The sequence below is a fragment of the Kogia breviceps genome, chromosome 13 (genome assembly GCF_026419965.1).
Source record: "Kogia breviceps isolate mKogBre1 chromosome 13, mKogBre1 haplotype 1, whole genome shotgun sequence".
NCBI classification, from domain to species: Eukaryota; Metazoa; Chordata; class Mammalia; order Artiodactyla; family Physeteridae; genus Kogia; species Kogia breviceps.
The window spans coordinates 50,022,047-50,042,579 of NC_081322.1; the positions used below are offsets into that span (position 1 = coordinate 50,022,047).

General features: G+C 36.1%; 1 protein-coding gene across 1 annotated transcript in view; it reads right to left on the minus strand.

The window, feature by feature from the left end:
• Window positions 1–20,533, minus strand: part of CEP85L (centrosomal protein 85 like) — a 159,291-nt gene that overhangs the window by 121,946 nt on the left and 16,812 nt on the right. Inside the window, 1 exon segment of the mRNA XM_059083874.2 lies at window positions 15,166–15,327. Within this exon segment, the coding sequence (XP_058939857.2) occupies window positions 15,166–15,327 (162 nt within the window).

The window sequence follows — 20,533 nt, forward strand, 5'->3', positions numbered from 1 at the left end:
AAGAGTAAATAATTGGCACCCAAGAATTGTCTGGAACGCTAAGCTATCTTTCAAGATGAAGGCAAAATATATTTTCTGCTAAACAGAAATAGAGCTTATCACCAACTGACTCATTAAAAGAACGACTAACATTCCATAAGTTTCTTTCACTAAAGAAGAAAAATGAGTCATGAGTTGTAAAAAGGAATGAGGTGTTTTTTTGTTTTGTTTTTTTTTGGTACATGGGCCTGTCACTGTTGTGGCCTCTCCCGTTGCGGAGCACAGGATCTGGAAGCACAGGCTCTGCGTCCATGGCTCAGGGACCCAGCCACTCTGCGGCATGTGGGATCCTCCCGGACTGGGGCACGAACCCGCGTCCCCTGCATTGGCAGGCGGACTCTCAACCACTGTGCCACCAGGCCCCGAGGAATTAGGTTTTTTTAAAAAAACAGCAAAGTTGTGATTAAATCTAAAAACACCAATAATTGCATAACACTAACTTCTGGGTTAAAAAAAGGGGGAGAGATAAAACCAAAATATCAACTATGACAAATAAAACAGGGGTGGAGCAGCATACTACCATTACAGTCAAGTTAGGGATGCATATTATAATTTCTACATTAACAACTAAAAGAATAGGTAGAGCTCACAACTATATAGCCACAAGCAAAAGAATACAAAGCTGTACCCCTACCTTATATCTTCAACAAGTATTAGCTCAAAATGAATCATAGGCCTAAATGTAACAGCTAAAACTATAAAACTCTTAAAAGAAACCATAGGCGTAAATCTTCATGATCTTAAGTCAGGAAGTGATTTCTTAGATACAACACCAAAAGCCCAAGCAACAAAAGAAAATAAATTGGACTTCAATAAAATTTTTAAAAATTTTGCTGCAAATGATACCATCAAGAGAGTAAAAGGACAGCCCAAAGAAAGGGAGAAAATTTTTGCAATTACACATCTGACAGGGAACTTCATCTAGATTATATAAGAAACACAACTCAATAATAAAAACACAAACCAATTTAAAAATGGATGTGGAATTTGAATAGTCTATTCTCCAAAGAAGATATACAGATGGTCCTATTAAAGCATACGAAAAGGACATTTCTGTTTGTCATTTTTAGGGAAATGCAAATCAAAACCACAATGAGACACTACTTCACACCCATTAGGATGGCTACCATCCGAATGACAGATAGTGAGTAAGTGTCAAGTGTCCGCAAGGATGTGGAGAAATTGGAACCCTCGTACAATGCTGATGGGAATGTAAAATGGTGCTGCTGCTTAGGAAACAGTGTGGCAGTTCCTCAAAAGGTTACAGAGAGTTACCATATGATCCAGCAATTCCACTCCTAAGTATATACCCAAGAGAAATGGAAACATATTCACAGAAGCAGAATAATGCGATGTCCATCAAGTGATCAATGGGTAAATGAAAAACTATCGAGAACATTACGAAAACTGTATGTCAGGTATCAAGATCATGAAAAGCATAGTTCCATGAACTGCTTGCTTTTTTATTCATTATATCTTAAGGATAGAGAGAAGCTTCTGTTTCCCTACTGCCAAACCTATGACCTATTTTTTTAGCAATTGTACTTGATAGCAGTAGTACACAATTCTGTGCAAATCTTTGTTCTCATTTTGTTATTGTCTAATCATCATTACCGATCACCTTTTTTTCTTGAATATTTTATGTTTTTTCTCAACTGTATTTTGTGAAGTCACTTCAAATCCTATTGAAGCAGAAAACGAGTGAGAAGTTCTAAAATTACTTGTTTAAAATAATTACAGAAGTCTACACTGTTCACAAATTAGTTCTCAAGCTCTTTTTGTACAATGTCTCTTAGCAACCATTCACAACAAACTAAGAACTTCATTCTATAAGTTTATATAAAACAAGATGAAAAGCTGGTTTTTAAAAAAGGGGGGCATTTCTGATCTCCAACCAGACTACTGGCAACTTAATTAAAGGACAATCTGAAGTACAGTTTAAAGAGGTCAACAATTCAAAGCAAAACTAATTTTAGGGACTTCCCTGGTGGCACAGTGGTTAAGAATTCGCCTGCCAATATAGGGGACACAGGTTCGATCCCTGGTCTGGGAAGATCCCATGTGCCACGGAGCAACTAAGCCTGTGCACCACAACTACTAAGCCTGTGCTCTAGAGCCCACAAGCCACAACTACTGAGCCCACATGCCACAGCTGCTGAAGCTCATGCGCCTAGAGCCCGTGCTCCACAACAAGAGAAGCCGTCTCAATGAGAAGCCCATGCACCACAACGAAGAGTGGCCCCTGCTCACCACACCTAGAGAAAGCCTGCAAGTAGCAACAGAGACCAAATGCAGCCAAAAATATAAATAAATAAATAATTTTTTTTAAAAAAAAAACTAATTTTAAAAGCTGGTCAGTAAAAAAGCTCCTTTTTGTATTTACACAAAAATTTTAGTTATTTTTTTCTTGAATGGCTTTGAAAATTTCATTCAACTGTACCATTTTCTAGGTATCTCCTACTAGTTTCAATTTAGATGAAGTCTCATCTGGCAGTTTACTTGCAGAGAGCTAAAAGTGTTATTTCTCTCCTATTAAAATGGTTATAAATCAAATTGTAATGATCTCAAATTATGGGATGTGATTTTCAAAAATTCAAATTTTCTCAGGAAAAAAACCTGTTACTTTATGACAGAACTGACAAGAAATTATCATTTGGTCCTCTAACCACTTGCATGTCTGGGGAAACGTGAAGTCATTAACCTCTTCCCTAAACCCATGGCTGTGCGACTGAAGGGCCTTTCCAGGTCAGAAGTACATGGGTTCATCACAGTTCTCGAAAATGGACTAAATTCAGCTCAGCTTGGTCAGGTTCATATTCTACCAGGCTAAGAAGCAAAATGATAGGGAAAAATGATTGAATGAATAGACAAATGGATGGATGAACAACAATGAAGGTAAAAATGAGGGCCATAAAGATACAAAATATACCTCCAACAAACAATTTTAATTTCAGCAAATTTACTAGAGCTGTAATGTTCTTATATGCCATGTTTAAAATTTTAAATTGAAATATTTTAAGCAGTAAGGTAGATTAACAAGAAAATTAAGTATAGATGGGGAGCAAAGGAAAAGGGTTATTTGGTTTGCAAAAGAATATAAATCATAATTGTTTTGAATATTGCCTTGAAATTATTTGATTTCACAAGCAAAAAAGTATTCTGTGTTATAATCCTTCACCTCTTTCCATATGCAAATGAAGAACTAAGTCCATAAAGGTTAAATTACTTGACCAAGCACAGATCTCAAAAGAGAATCCTGGTCTCCTGTTTCTCAGCCTAGTATTACCTATACTATCCTACACTACACCTCTCAGTTCTTCTTCCTCTCTAGTTTCTCCCTTCAAGAACAGATATCTAACAGTGCGGTTAAGCACAGGGCTTTAGAGTTAGACTTGAAGAATCTCAGCTCCACCACATGAACCGCTGTATAAACCCAGATGTTATTAATGTCCTCTAAGTTCTATTTTTCATCAGTAAAGAGAAAATAATTATATTTGACCTCAGAAGGATTCTATAATGAAAAAAAAATTTTAATCATGTATAGAAGTATAAAACCTCACACTGAAAAAAATCTATGGTACATACTCTTATTAACATTAAGGTCAACAGACCAACTAATCCACTGTAATATCTGGAGGTCATGTTACGGAAGTACTCATCATCAGAGTCCTGAAAGTTCCAAAGCTATGAAGTTGAAGCAGCATAAGATTATTCACCAATGAAATGAACCTTAATAAAGCAAGGAAACAGGTTAGAGAACAGTCTAAATAAGTATCATTTACTTCGCCTATAAAATGGGTATAGAATTGTACCCAACATGTTATTTTTGAATTAACTGAAACAATCATGTAAACCTCTTATCATGATGCCTTATACATAGTAAATGCTCAATAATTATTACTATTGTAATTAAAAGGTTAAGGGGGGGCTTCCCTAGTGGCGCAGTGGTTGAGAGTCCGCCTGCCGATGCAGGGGGGCGCGGGTTCGTGCCCCGGTCCGGGAGGATCCCACATGCCGCGGAGCGGCTGGGCCCGTGAGCCATGGCCGCTGAGCCTGCGCATCCGGAGCCTGTGCTCTGCAACGGAAGAGGCCACAACAGTGAGAGGCCCGCGTATCACAAAAAATAAAAATTAAAAAAAGGTTAAGGGGGAACTCTTGATTTGCTTGAAAATATCACCTAAGGTATGGGGGTGAGCACAGAATATCTGAAATAAGATTGCCATGTGTTATAAATTTACAATTGTATAAGTTTTCTGTTGTGTACATGTGGGTTTTACCATTTTGCCTTCTTTTTACTTTAGTATATGTTTGAAATTTTCTGTAAAAAAGAAAAAAATGAGTAAGAACAAGAGGATATTTTACATTAAGATGAGGTGTTTTAAAGAAACCATTTAGCAAAGTAAACTAATGAAACCTAATCACTGTAATAAAATACACAAGCGAAGAAAACAGAGCCTTGGGAAGTTTTTATGACGTCTTCCAAAATTAGTGGTTGCCTATGGTAGGGGGCATAGGGTTGTTGGAGGAGGGGGTGATGGCTAAGGGGAGTGGGGTTTCTCTTTGGGGTAATGAAAATGTCCTAAAATTCATTCAGGTGATATATATACAACTCTGAATAAAATACTAAAAGCCACTGAGCTGTACATTTTAAATGGGTGAATTATATGGTATATAAGTTATATCTCAATTAAGCTGTATAAAAGAAAGAATGTATGATTTTCATTGCCTAATTATCTCCTGAATCTAATTTTCCCCTTTCTTACTGTCTCTTTTTATGAGCAAGTCATCATTGGTTCCCACCTGCAATGCTAGTGGTCTCCTGGCATCCCGTTTTGCTCTCCTCTTGATTCATCCTCAGAATGTTCTCTCACCTCTCAGTTTTGACCATGCTGTCCTCTCAGCCTAGACTACTCTACTGCCTTGTTTTGCCCTGTCAGTTCTTACTCACCTTTTTGGTCCTCAGCTTAAACATCACTTTTGCCAGGGGTCCTTCCCCGAATCCAGTGGATTTAGGAATGTCCTCCTACCCTGTGTACTTTGCCTATCATACTGCTCATATTTTATGATAATTATTTCCTGTCTTGTCTTCTCCACTAGACTTTATGTATACAATGAACAGAGAAAATGTCTGGGACCTGACACACAGTAGACAATAAATATTGGTTACATGAATAAATGACTGTACAAGTCCTTACATTACAAGGCCTTCATTTCTTCATAAAATAAGGACAATGCACCAAATGTTAACTTTTCTTATTTTTCTTCCTTTCTGACATATACTCACAGGATGACCTCAAAATTTATACTATTCAACAGTCCTACTATTTCTTAGTAAAAACAACTAACTAATGAAGATATGATTAAATTGAAGTCCATTTTTATCAGTCCCTCCTACTTGAAATAAATGAGGTTAATTAGATAAGAATATTATCTCTGATACAAATTAGCAGTTGGAAATTATCAAAGAAAAAATATTTAACTCTATCTGTACCTTTTTTAGTAAAATATATAAATATGCTTGAAAATTAGCCCCAAATAGACTATTAGAAGCTACACTTAAGAGCTCAGATTTTAAAAAATAAAAGAACTGCAATGTGAGCCTGCCTCTCAGGCACCATGTGATTCGGGAGAGGAAGACTGTCCTGTGGAAAGTTACAGAGCCAAGTCTAAGCAAAAATTAAGTTTTTTTTCTAGCCTCAGGGTCCTCTTGCTTCTTGCTTAATTACTCAACTCTGGGACCACATCTAGGTTATGCCCTACACAACAAATGCTGTATACTTCAAGAACAACTCTCATTTCTGTGCCAGCGGCAGCCATTTATACATGGCCTCCAGGTCTCAGCAAAGAAAACCAAGAAAGAAATTGGTGATCTGCTGATGTGGCTTATGTTACAATTTGATAGTTCTGCAGGCACATCTAATCTTATGTCACAGATCTACTTCCTCCCACCCTGGAATCTAACACCCCATGAACAAATTACCACAGCTAAAACGTGGTGCCGCTAATGTTAGTGTTCCAACTTGTTAAATATAAAAATCTCACACTCTTATTTAGCATTATTTGAAATCTCAAAATACCATGGCTAAAAACAAATCACTCAATGGTAATTTTAGAGTATTTTTCTGTACTAGAGTTCCTTCCCTGCTGAGATTTTGATGTAATCCTCTCCGTGTTGATCTCTGCAGTTCTGCAGTTTTTGAAACAAAGTACTCAATAAATATTTATTAAGTGAATAAATGAACAAACTTCTAAAAGCTGCATGTTAGCAAAGAATAGAAAGGTACCTTTATTTGTGTCATATCATTTACAAAGCTGGATATTTATCATTCCTAGAGCATTTAGAGTCTGTGTAATAAATATATATTCTACATTCATGTATGAATTTTAAATTTTTAAATAATTAAAACACATTAAAATTAAAAATAATATGTTATTTTTCCAGATGATTCACAGAATACCTTGAGGATTTAGCAATGGCCAAAGAATATCGACTGGAACATCAATTATAAGCATACAGTACTACAGGGCAAAGAAGGGGGAGGGAGAGTGAAGGTCTAACCAGACAGTACCTTTTAGTTTGTTTAAGGTTTGATGACTTACTTCACAGCTGTACTGTTTACTTAATGTATCATGGAATTTAAGTAAAATTTATTCATGTACTTTTATCTATACCCCCCAAATTAAATTTACATTTAGTATATAGAGGTATACCATTTAACCACAATTGTTTTTTAAACAAAGATAAATAATTATTAAGATAAATAAGAGATCAGCTTGGTGCTTTGTGACCACCTAGAGGGGTGGGATAGGGAGGGTGGGAGGGAGGGAGATGCAAGAGGGATGAGATATGGGAACATATGTATATGTATAACTGATTCACTTTGTTGTAAAGCAGAAACTAACACACCATTGTAAAGCAATTATACTCCAATAAAGATGTTTAAAAAAAAGATAAATAAGAACTCAAAATTTACTATTACAGGTTAAATATTTGAATTATATAACATGAACATAATGTTATTTGCAAAGAACAAATTTCAGAGGCTGTGGCAAGATAGGCTTTTTCCTCCTAAACACTCAAATTGTAACCAAACTTTACATAAGGAAAACTGGTGCAATCACACTCTTTACCTGCTCACTTTCACGTGGGTACCCACTGGTCTAGCAGTCAGCTATGTGAGACTCCAGGATAATGTTCCCTCTTCTTCCTAATTAAGTCTGAGGGCCTATACCTCACACCTGATGGGAGAATTGCAGCAGGGATTACTGACATTATTCCTTTTCCCCATTCCTTAACTGAGCAACAGAACTCTTCAGAATTTCAGGGATTCTCCAGTCTAAAATCTTCCCTAACCCAAACATTTATATCTCACCACAGAAACCTTAACTTTCTCTTTGCCAAAGGAACCAGGGCAATCTCACTGCAGTGAAGCTTTTACCACTGTCCAAATGATGAAAGAAGTATGCTCTTAGTAGCCCCAGACTGACAGCAGAATATAATTTATCATAGACATAATGCTATGGATATAAATTTCTATTATATTAAATATTAAGCGGGGTGACAGTAGCTATTTTGAGAAGCCAATATTGTTTCTACTGGGAAATATATAAACATATATACACACTCGTAAAATCTTTGAAAGTAAACCCTTTACAAATTATACTGTCAATACCAATATGTCCAATAAAAATATAATGCAAGCGGGACTTCCCTGGTGGCACAGTGGTTAAGAATCCACCTGCCAATGCAGGGAACACAGGTTTGGTCCATGGTCCGGGAAGATCCCACATGACACGGAGCAACTAAGCCTGTGCACCACAACTACTGAGCTTGCGCTCTAGAGTCCGCAAGCCACAACTACTGAGCCCTCGTGTCACATCTACTGAAGCCCACACGCCTAGAACCCGTGCTCTGCAACAAGAGAAGCCACTGCAATAAGAAGCACGTGTGCCGCAACCAGAGAAAGCCTGTATGCAGCAATGAAGACCCAACAGAGCCAAAAATAAATAAATAAATTTATTTTAAAAAATAATAAAGCAGGGCTTCCCTGGTGGCGCAGTGGTTGAGAGTCCGCCTGCCGATGCAGGGGACACGGGTTCATGCCCCAGTCTGGGAAGATCCCACATGCCGCAAAGCAGCTGGGTCCATGAGCCATGGCCATTGAGCCTGTGCATCTGGAGCCTGTGCTCCACAACGGGAGAGGCCACAACAGTGAGAGGCCCGCATACTGCAAATAATAATAATAATAATAATAATAATGCAAGCTACATTTGTAATTTTAAGTTTTATAGTAACTACATTAAAAAAAGGTAAAACTAACTTCAATAATATCTTTTATTGGGATTTCCCTGGTGGCGCAGTGGTTAACAATCTGCCTGCCAACACAGGGGACACAGGTTCAAGCCCTGGTCCGTGAAGATCCCACATACCGCAGAGCAACTAAGCCCGTGTGCCACAACTACTGAGCCTGCGCGCTAGAGCCCGCGAGCCACAACTACTGAGCCCATGTGCCACACTACTGAAGCCCGTGCACCTAGAACCTATGCTCCACAACAAGAGAAGCCACCATAATGAGAAGCCCGTGCACCGCAACGAAGAGTAGCCCCTGCTCGCCGCAACTAGAGAAAGCCCACGCAGAGCAACAAAGACCCAACACAACCATAAATAAATAAATAAATAAATTTATTTTAAAAATAATAATAATATCTTTTATTTAACCCACTATATCTAAAATAGTATATCATTATGTAATGAATATTAAAAGTATTAATGAGATATTTTATATACTTTTCTTAATACAAAATATTCAAATCCGGTGTGCCCCTTACATCTCAATTTGGACCAGGCATAGTTCAAGCACTCAATACCCCCATGTTACTAGTGGCTACCATATTGAATCACACAGCTCTATACTGCTGTTTTCCATAAACTACCCTGAATATCTTCAGAAAGGAAATGACAGTATTTTATAATAGCTGTAAGTGCATATATTGTATCTAGTATGTAAACTGTGATAAGTTACATTAAGAGTTTTTGTTAATAAACCCATGTAGTATGTAAATCATGCAGTTATTTGCTATGTATATTGAGGTTTTCACAATAATCAGTCTTTTAAGAATCCAAATGCATTCACACATTTCAGCTAAAAATTGTCACAGCAAACCAAAATAATATAGCACTTCATGCCACAGCCTCAGAAATCAAGTAGGAATATATACCCTCCTCCAAGACAAATATTAACAGTAACAGCGTTAAAGGAAGTTAACTAAAGTATTCTGCAGATACATTCTAAAACAAACTCAAATTATATTTGGTAACAGGTCCAAATTTCATGTATATTATTTAAAATTAATATAATTTTACACCACCGTAATTCTCAACTGGGGATTTAGTACAAAGGAGATGAACACTTTTTAGGTTATTCTATTGTTTGGAATTAATGAGGATAGATCTGTTTAATTTTATAAATGAGAAAAATAAATACTTTATAGACCTATGATTAGTGGATGACAAAAAGATTTATGTAATCAAAGACCAAAGTATGTAAAGCATATATAAGTGTGTATATATATATATGTATAAAGTATCCACATGACACTGATATGAAATAATCTAATATACAGCATGTTTTAATGCTGACATTACATTATAAATATCAACCTATTAGTTATATTCTAATGCATGGCTATTTTCAATATTCAATAATCCTCCACAATGGTTATTTCCCTGAGCCCTTTTTACATTAAACAGATATGGCATGTAGCAAATCCAACAAGGAAAAACAAAGATTACAAATTAGATGACTCAGGAAACTTACCAAAGAACAGAGACGGTAAACAGCTCCCACGAAGCAGAAATCATGAGAACTTCAGAAAGACATAAATTCAGGAAAGAAAACTACACTAATTGGAATCAAGTGTTGTATCAGCAAACACCCTAAGCTTTTGTTCTAAATAAATAATCTTTAATATGCCTGCTAAAATTATTCCCTATTTTTAGATAACATTCTTAAATAATTGATTTTTTTAAAACAGGAGTACCCTTCACCTCTCCTGACAGTCAATAAATAAATGTAATCAAAGTCATTCGTTACCAGCATTGTCATTCAAACCACAATTCTGATTCATTTTCCACAGGAGCCCCAAGTTTCTGTTTATTGTCAGTCACCCAGAGTCCTACTACTCCACCTTATTTTCATGCACCACTGTTATACTCATCATCCTTTCCTAGAACTCCTTCCCTACTTACCCTTTGTCTTCAAATTCTGACACTGCTTTATCCACATAGAATAGCCTCAAAATAACATTACCTACTATGATCACGCCTTGAACTCAATGGATTCTTTGTCCATTAGAATATTTTGTATAGTGCTCTGTAACATACCAGTAAAATCACTCATTGTTTTATGTATTAATTAAAACACTAGCAGGGAAAGGAGTTGGGAGTTCAACTTGGAGGTAATGGCAAGATCTAATGGAAGGCCAAAATTAAATAAATAAATAAAAATAACATCTTCACATCAGCCCAATTCAAGAAGAAAGTGAGAATCATGCTCTTCATCCCTAAAAAATTATAGGGACTTGCATTTAACACCTGATGAATTATTTAGTGAGAAAAGCAGTGATATTTGCTGTTAACACAAATAGTTTTAAATTAATTCAAAGAATAAAAAGAAGCAGTTTTCTAAACAGCTATAGAAATGGTGAGTAGTTACATATAATAATACACAGCAGAATCAAAGAGTTTCTGGAGATTATAAAAAAGACACCATTATAGTCATATCCTCAATGAGGTATTCTCAGTTCTTCAGTCAGTCATTATGAAAATGCAGCATCCCAGCCCTGACACAGTGTGGCCTAGTCTGGGGGCAGAGAGGAGAATTTTTTTTAAGCTCTCCCTGGCTGAACTGAGGAAAGAAAATTCCCAGCTGGACCCAGACTAATACCATAATATTCTATTGAGGTTGAAGTAACTGACTATAAAAAGATTATTAGTACTGAGTTTCTAAGACAAAGCTTCAAAAAGCCAAAGAATTTATCTCTGAACCTCAAGTAAATTTTTGAGAAGTCATAACACAGGAACAAAGTTAACAAAGAGTATGATTTGCTTAAAGCAAACAGCTTTGTAATAGCACTAAAAAAACCCCCAGAGCATCCATTCTACAATTTTTAAATCTCCAGACCTGTATCCTTCCCACATCATTCTATCCTCAAAAAAAGTTAATTTTTATAGTTCAGTGATGAGACCAAATAGCTAATAATACATTTTTTAAGACTTCAAAGTAGTTTCCTGCTCTATTTTCAACTCTACTTAGAGCAAATTACTCTCCAAAAATTTTATGGCTCTCTATTTAACCACATAGATGTAATAGAGTGCTGTGGATTGAACTGTGTGCCCCACACAGATACATTGAAATCTTAACCCCCCAATACCTGTGAAGGTGATCTTATTTTGAAGTAGGGTCTTTGCAGATGTAATCAAGTTAAGATGAGGTCATACTGGATATGGGTGGGCCCTAAATCCAATGACCAGTGTCCTTATAGGGAAAGAGAGAAAGAGATATCTGAAGACACAGAGGAGACCTAGAGAAGGCGGCCATGTAAAGGAGGCAGACATGAAAACTATCATGCACAAACTAAAGAATGCCAAGGATTGCCAGTAACCACCAGAAGCTAGAAGCGGCAATTAAGGAAGACTTGTCCCTAGAACCTTTGAAGGAAACATATCCCTGTCGATACCTTGATTTTGAACCTGCAGTCTCCAAAACTGTGAGAAAATATATTTCTGCTGTTTTAAGCTACCCAGTTTGTGGTAATTTGTTATGGCAGCCCTAGGAAACTAACAGAGGGGAATATGGGTTAATAGTTACGAACCTGCTTTACTTGTATACTGAGGGCTGAATAAATATGTAAATAGATGGTAGATGGCAGAGGAATCTCACTGTTGGAAAGGGAAATTATATACAAGTAAGGGGAAAAAGCTAAAATGAGCTCTGCTATACTGGATTAGAGTCAGAGACATCAGTATGAACTCATTTAGCTTAATATGGATACTGATCAACAGAAACAGAAATAATTATAGATATGCATGTACACAAAGGCGAGTATACATACCATATAACCTAGTTCTGCCTCCGTGATGGTGAAGAAGCATTAACACCCCAGCGGTAACAAGCACTCCCAGCACCCGGATCTTGGTTTCTAAATACTATTCTCCAATAAAAAGAACCAGGGATCTTTGGAGAAATGGCTGATCCTACGGCTACAGTAGGGAAGATATAAGATGACCATGGAACACCTTACACTACCCAAAAGGAAGTGCTCAAAAAACAAAAGGATGGGGATGGAGCACAGAGTGTCACAGGAGTCAACCTGAAAGAGTTCCCAATGGCAAAAGGTGGAATAATTTGAGCAACAAAATAAATATTATTGGATAATAACCCAAAAGATAAATATACACAGTCCATACTAACATAAATAAGTGATTGGATAAATAAATAAATGAGGGAAAACAGATGAGTCTTTCTTATAAAAGAATTCCAAACAATGTACATAGATATTTTCCCCTCCAGGATGTAAAACTCTGTACCCCCACCCCATTCTGAGTTTGGGCTGGACTTAGTGACTTGCTTCCAAACAGCAGAATATGAAGAGGGTAAAATAATAGTCCTATAGCAGAGAAATCTGGCAAACACATCTTAACTAAGTAATCAAAGTAAACATCACCAGTGATGTCATGTGAATATCATGTACCCCTTGATATGCTACGAGCACCTGTAGTATATTATTCCCCCTAAGTACAGTCTCAGTCTAATCATGAGAAAACACCAGACGAATCCAGTTTGAGGGACATTCTATAAAATGCCTAACCAGTCCTCCTCAAAACTATTAAGGTTATGAGAAACAAGGAAAAGGTAAGAGCCTGTGACAGACCAGAGGAAATTAAGGAGACATTAGTGTGGTATCCTGAATAGAAATTAGGAACAGATGGTCACTGATGGAAAAATTGGTAAAATTCTAATAAATTCTGAAATTTAATTAAAAAATAAGTATGTGTATATATGGGCCCATATTGATATATATAAATTATTGAATAGATAAATAAGTAGGAGAGAAGGGACAAGTATGCCTTAAAGAATAATTCCAAGTATTAAATTCAGATACTTCCTCTTCCAGGAGGTGGAGTTTAATCCTTCCCCTCTGACTTGCATCCAAAGAACAGAATATAGAAAGGGGAAAAGCTGTTACTATATGGTGGAGAAATGTATCAAGTCTGATACTACCAGTTCCTGAGCATTTTTGAGGATTTTTAATAATACGTATTGACAGTTTCTTCCTGAATTTCTCCGCTGCTGGTTTCGGATTTAGCTCTTGGGATCTGCTAAGAAAATTTGTATTGTTCTGACTTATAGCTCCCAGAATTTTACTGTTGTTTTCTCTTTTTCCCCGTCATCGTATGGTTGTTTTTGGTTTTGTTTTGTTTTTTAATTTTTTTTCCTGACTTTTAGTGGGATTTCAGAAAGGAACAGAATTAGAGAACTGTGTTTAGTTTGTTATCTTAGTTGGAAATTCGCTTGAATATATTTCTAGGTTAGTACATATGTAGCTACCTAATTAACTGAATACACCGTGAAATATTTAACCATTTCCCTACTGACAGACACTTGGAGTTCTAATTTTTCATTAAACAGTGTTACAGTGAATATTCTTGTACATATTATCTTTGTTCAGCTGTGTGTGTGCTGAATCAAGGATATATACACTTTACATGCATTATTTATAGGTAAGTAATTTAACCTCTAAGTGTTATTTTAAGGTTAACCTCACTTTCCCTATCAGAGGGCTGTTGTGAGGGTTAAAAGAGTTAACATGTATAAATGCCTAGAACATGATTAACAGTTATATAGCTGTTAGTTAGCATTGCCAAATTGCCCCCTATAAAGGCTGACTACATATACTAGTTATTAGAGTACTATTTTTCCCATCTTTGCTCAGATCCTGGATATTACAGTCTATTTTTATGGAAAGGGGGGCAATTTTGCTGGTGAAAAGCAGTATCTCACTATCTAGACTTTCACTTCACTATGACTGAGTTTGATCATTTTTGATGTTTATTGGCCATTTGTACTTTTTACATGAATTGTTTATTTCTTTTATCTGTGAAATTTTTAAATTATGAAATATTTAAAATTTTATAGATAAACACCTATTTGGGGGCATTATCCTGATTTGTAGGAACTCTTTAAATAATATGGATATTAGTTTCTTGTTAATTTGATAACAAATATTTATTCCTAGTGTGTCCCCTTTTTTATTTAATATCTTTTATCAGTGTTCAAAATTTTTGAATTTCTATTAAAATCTGTGTTGTGTGGCTTAAGAAGAATATATTTAGGTCTTCCCTGGTGGCACAGTGGTTGAGAGTTTGCCTGCCGATGCAGCGGACACGGGTTCGAGCCCTGGTCTGGGAAGATCCCACATGCCGCGGAGCAACTAAGCCTGTGAGCCACAACTACTGAGCCTGCGCATCTGGAACCTGTGCTCCGCAACAGGAGAGGCCGCAACAGTGAGAGGCCCACACACCACGATGAGGAGTGGCCCCCGCTCCCCGCAACTGGAGAAGGCCCTCGCACAGAAACAAAGACCCAACACAGCCAAAAAATAAAATAAAATAAAATAAAATAAATAAATAAATAATTTTTAAAAAGAAGAGGGGGAGGGGAAGTGGGTGTGAGCAGAATAAGGTATACTGTGGTGATAGAAATGTTCTGTATTTTGACTATATCAATGTCAATATCCTGGTTGTGATACTGAGGTGTAGTTTTGCAAGATACTAAGTGGGGGGTGAGATAAAGGGTATATAGAATCTCTGTGCTATTTCTTTAAATCACATGTGAATCTACAATTATTTCAAAATAAAAAGTTCAGTTAAAAAATGAATGAAGGAAAAATTAATATGATCAGAAGAACAATTTCATTTGATATATAACAACACTGAACATTATTAAATATTCAAACACTACTTTATAATTTCTTAGTTTAGAACAATAAAACATATCCCTTGAATTTTCTCAGTCTCAGCCATTCTACAAAGATTCACGTCTAACCAGTAAGAATTCAGCTCACCTTCCACACTGTCAGAACAGGAAGTTCCAATGCCAGTGTCACCGCTGTCAGAAGCTATACTATGTCTCCTGATATGGTTATTTCGTTGGTTAGATGGAACAGTTGTGGCCTGCCACAATGATTCATTACCAGGTAACCATGCTGATGAAGAATAATCTGGGCCTACAAAAGAAAATATGAAGAAGTTAACACATTTATAATGTCTGTGACTAGAGAGAAGACATCTTTTGACCTTGTAAAAAATGCAAATAAGGTAAAATAAGCTTATTTTCTGCCAAAAATAATTTAAATAGATCAGTGATATCTAAGATTCACCAAATAAACTTACTTATCACACATAGACAAATTCAATGCTGATTTAGCAGCTTCCTCTGGCTGAAGAGCTCTGATTTCTGCTTATAGACATTCAGCTTTTAAACATGGAACTACTGTCTGATTTAAAATATCAACTCTATCATCAATCCATCTGGAAATGTCAGCACTCTGCTTTGTAATATATGATAGGTAGGCATCTGTGATCCCAGACACAGGCATTAGCTGAGAATTGGGACTCAGGGAAAATCTAATCAAATCATATTGCATGACAATGTAAGTAGAATGTGCTCATGGAAGGTCAAAAAAATCTATTTTTTTCCACTATAACCTAACCACTTAAAATTTTAAATTCTTTTGCATTATTTTAATTGATTTTATTTCTTTAGTTATCTTTTGATAAAAGTTTAACACCAGAGCATCTTCCTGGCTCTTTGCTTACTTTTTCCCTTTTGAGTTACGTTAAATCTTCATTGTTTAGCTAATGTATCACTTTTCAGTGTTCTCTTATAATCTTTATTTTCACTTACGTTGTCCATTTTTACTAAACTTACATTTGCCTTTTTCTGATTTGCTCACTTCATTCTTTTACTGTCTACAATGCCACTCAAAATATACCCATGGACCAGTGCCACTCTGTGAACTATTAATTACAAGTTCATAAAAATTAGGTGCAGAAATAAAGGACAGGCAATAAAAGATGCTTATAGTAATTTGAAAGAGCAATTTTAAATCTTGAATTTTATACAAAGCTATAGTAGCACATGTCTTTATCAACGGTTAACACAGTGACTCTAAAATTGAAGCCTGTAGACTTATTTGTGGAAGTTAACAAGCTCTGTACAAGAATTTTGAGCCTTCAATTCAATTATACCCTTGAAAAGTAATAAGCATATTATAGATGACGTGAATAGCTACCTTAAAGCAGACATGATCACATAACTATAATACTCCCATTTGGGTTTTATGTTAGCGATTGCAGTTGCTTCTAAGTAAAGCGGAAATGACTGGGCACTTATCATCATGATGTGAAACAAAACATCATTACAGAATTATCATGTTACATGCCACTGAAATTGGCATGCAAGGAGAGCTTTCTAGAAGTTTAATAAACATAAGAATCACAAAATGACAAACATATCCACAAAATTAATTACATCATTAATTACATCATTTTTACCACACTTAGTAACAGTCCCACCAGGGACTTCCCTGGTGATGCAGTGGTTAAGATTCCATGCTCCCAATGCTGGGGGCCGGGGTTTGATCCCTGGTCAGGGAACGAGATGTCACATGCATGCTACAACTAAGAGTTAGCATGCCACAACTAAGGAGCCCGCCTGCCACAACTAAGATCCGGTGCAACCAAATAAATAAATAAATATTAAATTGTTTTAAAAAAATAATAAAACCAGACCTGAAGCTATTTTCTACCATATTAACCCCAACATTAAAGTTCTAGTTCTAATAAAACATTATGCCAAATTATTATTCTTTCATTTCTATTTATAATATAATTTATAAATTAAGTTTGAGTTTTATAGATCTATCTATGAAGTATACAAGCAGCCTTAAAAGTCATAAACATTTAAATTAACTCAAGCTTAATAAATAGTGGCCAAAGAAACACTTCTACCAGCTTTGAGGTCCAGAACAACCACTTAAAGCTTTGTAGATTCTAGACCTATCTCAGAATGGGACTTATCTTAATTCATCTGGCTAAGCACTCACACATTAAAGCACCAGGTGAAGGCATTCTGTCACCAGATCTGCTCTAACTCTGATTTGTCTATAATCTGCACCAAAGATATTTTCTTTAAACAGCTCCTCAGGTAATATTCCTTTTAAATGAACTCAAAGTCCTATCTAAACCATTATCAAAAAGGGCAATCAGCCCACTACTTTCTCTCCCAAGTACAAACCTATTAATTGGAGAAATTTTTTTAGGAATACTCAGAAAACAACATAAATAAGCTGGTAGTACATGGAAATGGCAAATAAAGATATGAAAGGATGTCCAACCTTACTAATAATGAGAGAAATGAAAACGACAACAATGTTTTTATTTTTAGATTTTTAAATTTTCTATAACATTAAATACCACTGGCAAATATTTGAAATACCAATGTCAAACGAAGTGCAGGGAAAGTTCACATACTTTTGTGGATATATAAACTGATAGAACCTTTCTAAATTAGGGCATCTGGAAACAGGTATCTAAATTTCAACATGTACCTAAATTTCAACATAAGACCTCCTACTAGGAATTTTTATAAAGAAGTAATAGAGAAATATAAATATATATAAGCACAAGGACAGTACTTCTTTAATAATAAAAATAAATGCCTAGAAACAAAATATGTAAGTTAGTTGATAATATTCAAGTGCTAAAAATAATTTTACTGACCCCTTTTTTTAACATGTAGTGACATCCAAAATATTATGTATGTGTGGGAGGCAAAGCATTTGTATTGCTATGTTTATAGTATGATTCCATGGTTAGAGAAGAAATTGCACATTACATATATGGAAAAAGGAGCTTTCAGGGAGCTCTACATCTAAATGTCAACATTGACTACAATGTTTTACTAAAGGAACAAATACATTACAGAACATTTACTCTCTCACTAGGGATGATAATGATGATGATGATTATACACTATCATCTTCCGGGGAAAAATACTGAAAATTACTTATTGATTTGCAGATTACATGAACATTTGATTCTGAAAGGAAGCAGCTATAGAGCAAGATATGTAAATTCAACAGATTCCTGGTTAACAATTTTACAAAAGCTGCATAAGATCACTGAAATAAAGTAAAAACTCTTGCTTTTAGACAATATAACCATCTTGAGCAGTATAAAGTAGTATTACATGTTTAAGCCGCAATACCTCCACCCCATTTACTGTTAACAAATCTTGGCCCAAGGAAACCATTTGTAGATAAAAGGATATAATCCCCCCCACACATTCGTTACCCCAGTAACGGGGGTAAAAGAAGGAAGAAAGAAAAAAACACTGATAATGATATGGTGTTATTACCAGAAGCTAGGAAGATTTTCAATAATTAGTCTTAAATCATTAACTATTACCAGGAAGAATAGCTCAACAAACTTTTTCTGAAGTTTTCTGAAGGTCAGACAGTAAATATATCCACCTTTGCAAGCCATTTGATCTCTATCAAAACTATCCAACTGTCACCATTGTGGTAAAGGCAGCAGTAGACAACAGAATGGGTATGACTGTGTTGCAATAAAACTTTATTTACAAAAACGGATGACAAGCTAGATTTGATCCATGGGCCCTAGTTTGCAGACCCCTGATTGCGAGTAAAAAATTATTCTAATAGATAAATATTCTCTAAAATCCAGCTGACTCAAAATGAGTAACTCCGGCCAGCATGTTAATTCATTCCTTTATTCAGAAGAAATTCTAGTTCATCCTAGAGCACATACCAGCAAGTCCTACTGCTCTAAATCTGAAAATTCATGGGAGCATTACGGAAGTTATCTGAGGACAACCAACACCAACGACTTTTTTGGATTTATTTTTCCAGAATAAACAGTTTCCGTTTGTAATAAGGAAGAAACCTTTGCATTCTCTTACAAGTTAATAACTAAAGGGATGTTTCCTATAAGCTTAAATTATACATAATGGCCCATCTCTGGGAAACCTGCCTCCCAGGTAGTGAGCATTAAGCTGAAATACCTCTGTTTAGCTCACAGGAAACATCCTGACCAGGTCCACCTGTGAATGACTACAGGGAGGAAGAAATTAACACATCCTCTCCCGAGGCTGACTGGAACCAGGAAATGTTTGACTTTACTCCCTCCCCTTTTAGTATAAAAGATGCCTGAATTCTAATTCAGCCAAGATGGTTCTTTGATGCATGAGCCCACCATCTTCTCAGTTTGCTGGCTTTCCAAATAAAGTCACTATTCCTTGCCCCGACAACCCACCTCTCGATTTAACAGCCTGTTGTGCAGTGAGCAATACCAGCCTGAACTCAGTAACAAGTTGACCTGTATGTTTTATTTATTTTTTTTTTTGGCTGTGCCCTGTGGCTTGTGAGATCTTGGTTCCCCAACCAGGGATTGAACCCAGGCCCTCAGCAGTGAGAGCATGGAGTCCTAACCACTGGATTGCCAGGGAATTCCCCTGTATGGTTCAAAACTCTTAGACAACGTCAAACATATATTCATATGTATGATGGTTAATTTTATGTGTCAACATAACTGGACCATGGGGTGGCCAGATACTGGGTCAAACATAATTCTGCATGTTTCTGTGGGGCTATTTTTACGTGAGATTAATATTTAAATTGGTAGACTGAGTAAAGCAGATTGCCCTCCATATGTGGATGGGCCTCATCAAACCAGATGAAGGTCTGAATGGAACAAAAGGTTGACCCACCCCCAAAAAAGAGATAATTCTTCCCGCCTAAAGGCCTTCAAATTAGAACATTGGCTTTTCCCTTTCTTTGGACTGGAAGTGAAACATCAGCTCTTCCTGGGTCTCAGGCCTCTCAGCCTTCAGAATAAAATTCCAACATCAGCTCTCCTGGTTCTCAGGCCTTCAAACTCAATTTGAAACTAAACCATTGACTCCCCTGGGTCTCCAGCTTGCTGACTCACACAGCAGATCTTGGGTCTTACCAGCCTCCATAATCACACAAACAAATTCTTTACAATAAATCTCTTTCTACAGATATATAGAGATAGAAAAAGAATATATTTTTTCTCAAGTGCACATGAAACATTCTCCAAGACAGATCATGTCTTATGCCACAAAATAAGTCTTACTACATTTAAGAAGATTTACACCATATCAAGCCATCTTTTCCAATGACAATGGTATGAAATAAATCAACTAAAAGAAGAAAACAGAAAATTCACAAATAATGTGGTGCTTAAACAACATGCTCCTAAACCACCAATGGGTCAAAAAAGAAATCAAAAGGGAAATCAAAAAATATCTTGAGACAAATGATGGAAACACAACATAGCAAAACTTATGGAATGCAAAAGCAGTTCTAAGAGGGAAGTTTATAGTGA